Source organism: Arachis ipaensis, chromosome B04 (genome assembly GCF_000816755.2).
Source record: "Arachis ipaensis cultivar K30076 chromosome B04, Araip1.1, whole genome shotgun sequence".
Lineage (NCBI taxonomy): Eukaryota > Viridiplantae > Streptophyta > Magnoliopsida > Fabales > Fabaceae > Arachis > Arachis ipaensis.
Genome location: NC_029788.2, coordinates 37,468,183 through 37,472,570, shown reverse-complemented (window position 1 = coordinate 37,472,570; position 4,388 = coordinate 37,468,183). Strand labels below are relative to the sequence as shown.

The window sequence follows — 4,388 nt, the reverse complement described above, 5'->3', positions numbered from 1 at the left end:
CACATATCTTATCAAGGCAAACCTGTGTGGGAAGAAATGATGACGGGGGAGACACAATTAAAGCTTTTTTATCAATATTTAATAGACCTGGTCGCAAGGTTAGAAAAGTTAAAGATCATTAGTTAGATAAACGGGACAAGGCCGCAGCTCATTTGCATATTCTACTCAATGAAAGCAAAGTTAGCCCTTTCTATATGTAAGTGCGCAAATCTTTTATTAAACAGTTAATTACACTTGTTCTACTAACGAATCCCATAGCTTATCAACTCTAGTCCTACTTTCATCAAGGTCTTGGAAAGAAACTTGTCCTGGAGACAGCGATGACCGATTTTTCCTTGGTTTGCATCATATGTAAGTGCAAAGATTCGTATCATTTATTGTAAAGGTTTCTAACTAAAGATTTGCATCACATATCACTTCTATTAAATAATTTGTTGCATATTTCTAACTAGGTTCAAAATCAATGTAATGAAATTGTTGATCATAGTTTGCAATCACTTTCTTGGGATCCTTCAAACAAAGCAACAAGTTGTCCAATTTATAAAGTAAATGGATATACATTTCATACTCTTGCAAGGGCAAAAGAAAAAAAAACCGATAATACCGGTGTGTCTGTTAAAGGTGATACAGGCAATGAAAAAAGTGATTGGTTTGGAGTAGAAGATATACTCGAGCTTGAATACACTGGTAGTGACTCTAATCGAGTTGTTTTGTTCAAATGTCAATAGTATGATCCAAGTCGTCCAAATGAAAAACGTATTCATAATGACTACAAAATAACTGAAGTCAATCATAGTAAAAGATATCGCCACTATGATCATTTCATTGTCGCCCAAAATGCTAAACAAGTTTTCTTTTTACCTTATCCTGGAAATTGCAACTCTATGTGGCGTGTTGTTGTAAACGCTAAACTAAGAGGTCGAATTGAAACCAATCATGTACATGTAGAGGAGGATGAGGAAGAGAATGATGTAGCTTATCAAGTGGATGAGAGCAATCCTTCTAGGATTTCTGACACCGAGCCTCCTATTAGTCTTAAGTCTCCATTTGGAGAGGACCGCATTGTCAAATTGTCCATCGACTCTAGTTCTGGGGCTAATAAAAATGAATATGATGATGTTGCAAACTTTGATGATGATATTGATTTTTAATAGGGTAATCATTTTTAATATTTGACTTGTCTTTAATATTATTTTAGCTTGTATTGTTTTAATATTATCTTTAATATATATGTAAGCCATGGCTCCTCGGGTCAAGGGTAAAGGTGTCAAGGGTCATAGAGGTTCTCACACCACTGTCGCAGCCAGTATTTCAACCACCTCCACCTCTTTTGGGACTTCGGTTGTGCCATATTTTCAGTCAGGGCCACTTAACCAGCAACCGTATTTGATGGTACCTAATCCAGGATACACGAGTCTTCCTCCACCAAGTTGGCCTACTTCAGGATGTATGAGTCCTCCTCCTCCACCCCCTCCTCCAATTTTGATTCCTCCTCCGTCTCACAATTTCAGTCTATTAGTTGATTTAGAGACACCTGGAAGCTCTAGTGCATCTCCTCCATCAGAGACTGCATCAGTTCCTAATAGTGTCACAAAAGAAAGATTGGTTTCATATGGAAAAATAAGGTAAAATTTAGATCTCTCCATAACTAAAATTTGGATCTCTCTATAACTAAATACAAGTTGATTAAACAAGGTAATTATTAATTTTGTTTGTATATATTTTCACTAGTTATATGCTTCCTGATTATGATTAAAGTGCTAATAGACTAAAGATATGTGTTTACTACTATATTTTAATTTAGAAGTCATAAGTCATAATAACTTTCCTGTAAGTCAATGAAGAAGTGTTTTAAATAGCTGGCTGGCTCCCAAGTTTGTAGTATGAAGAAGTGTTTTTAATAGCTGGCTGGCTCCCTGTTGGGACTATGAAAATGAATAACAACCCTTTCTTGACTTAAAATTATTTTTTTAGTTTCCTAACTTGCCAATTCTTTATGAAATTATCAGTTGGTTATCTTTCTCTTCTGGTTGTCAGAAAATTACAGAGATCATCAAAAAATGATATAAACCATACAAAAAGTTTGGAGATGTCCCTCTTCCGCCAAAAAAGCTTTGGTTTAAGGAGTGAAAGGTAAAAGTATTTTTTTTATGAATATTGTTATGTGGCAACTTAATTATAAAGTAACACGCATGCATTTTCTGGTACTTGTTGGAAACACTGCACCAATCATACATTTGAGGATCATGCTATAAATATAGTATAGAATTTAATTTTTATCCAAGTCAAATTAAACTTGAAACAAAGCTCAGGAATAAGAGTGTTAAGCCAATCATATTAAGGCATCTGACACAAAAGGATCATGCTATAAATATAATAATATAGAATTTAATTTTTATTGATAACTATACTTACATTTGAGAAAAATAATAAAATTACTCCATATATAATTTTTATAGATAACTATCTTTTTATATGCAAAGCCACTTTCTTATTGATGATGATGAGATTTTTTGGAGAACTTTCAAGTATAGGACAAGTAAGTGATTTAGCCAAATGATATCAGATATCTGCGAGAGTGTGGATATAACTCACGAATGGCTAATTCCTGCTTACAAAAAGGTGTTGGAAAGGTATTGAAAAACATATGAGAAATGGAAAAATATAAGAACAAAAGCAAAGGAGAATCGAGCATCACTCTTAGGTGGTTCTATTCCATTGAGTTCAACTATAGAGAGGATGGTAATATAATTTAAGTGGCTTTAGATCTTATTTAATAGAAATCTATTTATGTAAATTTTTTCTTATTTTGTGTTTTATGTAAAACAAAAGAAGCAATTGGGCCGTACACCAACCCACGATAAAGTCTTCAAGGAAACCCACACACTTAAAAGTGACAAGTCTAAATGGGTGGACACGCGCTCTCAAGACACTTATGTGAGATATAGCATAAATGTTAAATTAATGTACATGCTGCCACTTGAATATTTATGTACACACATGCATGTATGTATATATGCAACTAGGAATGCTTAATTAGTTTAGAGTGTGATTAAGTGAAAGATGAGTTATTAAATTAATAGTTCAATTAGTAGATTGATTTGAAAGTGGAGAGCAAGAAGAGGAAAAGGATCCAACGGTTTCAATGGCAGCATCACCCAATAAATATTATTTATTAGAAGATGGCATACCTTGTGCTAACTGCTACATTTGTTTTTTATTCTTATTTTTTTCCTAGCAAGTTGTATTTGATGTATGCATAGAAATATATATGTTTATGGTTTATCTCATGCTATATTGTACTAAATCTAAAGTGATAATAGGAATATTTGAATAATTTTTTGGTAGACATAATCAAGTCATAAGTACCGTATTATTGTTAAATAGTGTACTATATTGTTTGAAACTTAATTTATATAATTGATAAAATCATTGTGCAACAAGAAAAGTTCATAAAAAAGTTGGCAGAAGTTCAGGCCCAACATGCCGAGGCTCAAGCACAGGAAATGGAGTTACCACCAATTGATGAAGACTTGATTTGGGAGGAAGTGTGTGGTGGACAAAAGAAGAATCGAGTTTACGAAAAAGGGGTATTCTTTTCTAGCTCTACCAAGTCTAGAACCACTTCTGCCATTTCTATATCTGGAAGAGCATCTAGAAATCAAAATTATGTTCCTGATTTGCGAGAACAGAGTCATAATCTCAATGAAGAGCTTTTTCATCAGCATGTTACTCAACAAACAGATGAGCGTATTAGTAAGTTGTTAGATACACGCTTGACTCCTTTGGAAAAACTCAAAAGAAGTTAGAAAAGTTGGAACGGGCAATTGGAAAGGCCAAGAAAGAAAAGCTGAAACAGAAGAGATGGAATGAGGCTTATGTTAGCTATTATGAGAAGGTTAGAGCGTCAAGTAGTTCTAGTGCTGTTCCACTACCACCGCCACCGCCGCCACCCTCAATCTCTTCGGATGAGGACTATGATGATGAGGAGGATGAAGATCACACTGAAGACTATAGCTAATAGTTTTAGTAGGTTGAACAATATCCTGGAAATTATAGTTGATAATCAATACACTTTGTTTATGTTTTGAATTATATTGACTTGCTTGTTTATAGTACTTTTTTTTTAGTTTAATAATACGATAAATTTGTTTATTTTTTTAAATATTATAAATATTTGAATACAAATTAGATAAAAAATTGTATTAAATTTATATTTATTTTGTATGAAAACAAGTTTATTTTTCAATGGAAAAATCTAAAAAAAATCTATTTTACCTTAGTGACGGATTTACAGACGAATTTTTTGTCTATATTCGGAGTTTAGAATGATTTTCCAAGGTTCCAAATACAAATGGAAAATCTGTCGAAAAATCTGTTGTCAATTA

The 4,388-nt window shown here is 33.1% G+C and overlaps 1 protein-coding gene across 1 annotated transcript; it reads left to right on the top strand.

The window, feature by feature from the left end:
• LOC110271489 (WASH complex subunit 3-like) lies at positions 1,240-4,021 on the top strand. The gene is made up of 2 exons (XM_021122424.1): positions 1,240-1,625; positions 3,769-4,021. Exons 1-2 carry the CDS (start codon positions 1,240-1,242, stop codon positions 4,019-4,021), a joined length of 639 nt encoding a protein of 212 aa, XP_020978083.1.

Coding starts and splice junctions, on each gene's coding strand:
- LOC110271489 (XM_021122424.1), top strand. CDS start 1,240: ATGGCTCCTCGGGTCAAGGGTAAAGGTGTCAAGGGTCATAGAGGTTCT. Junction 1,626..3,768: donor GTTTCATATGGAAAAATAAG/GTAAAATTTAGA, acceptor GTAAGTTGTTAG/ATACACGCTTGACTCCTTTG.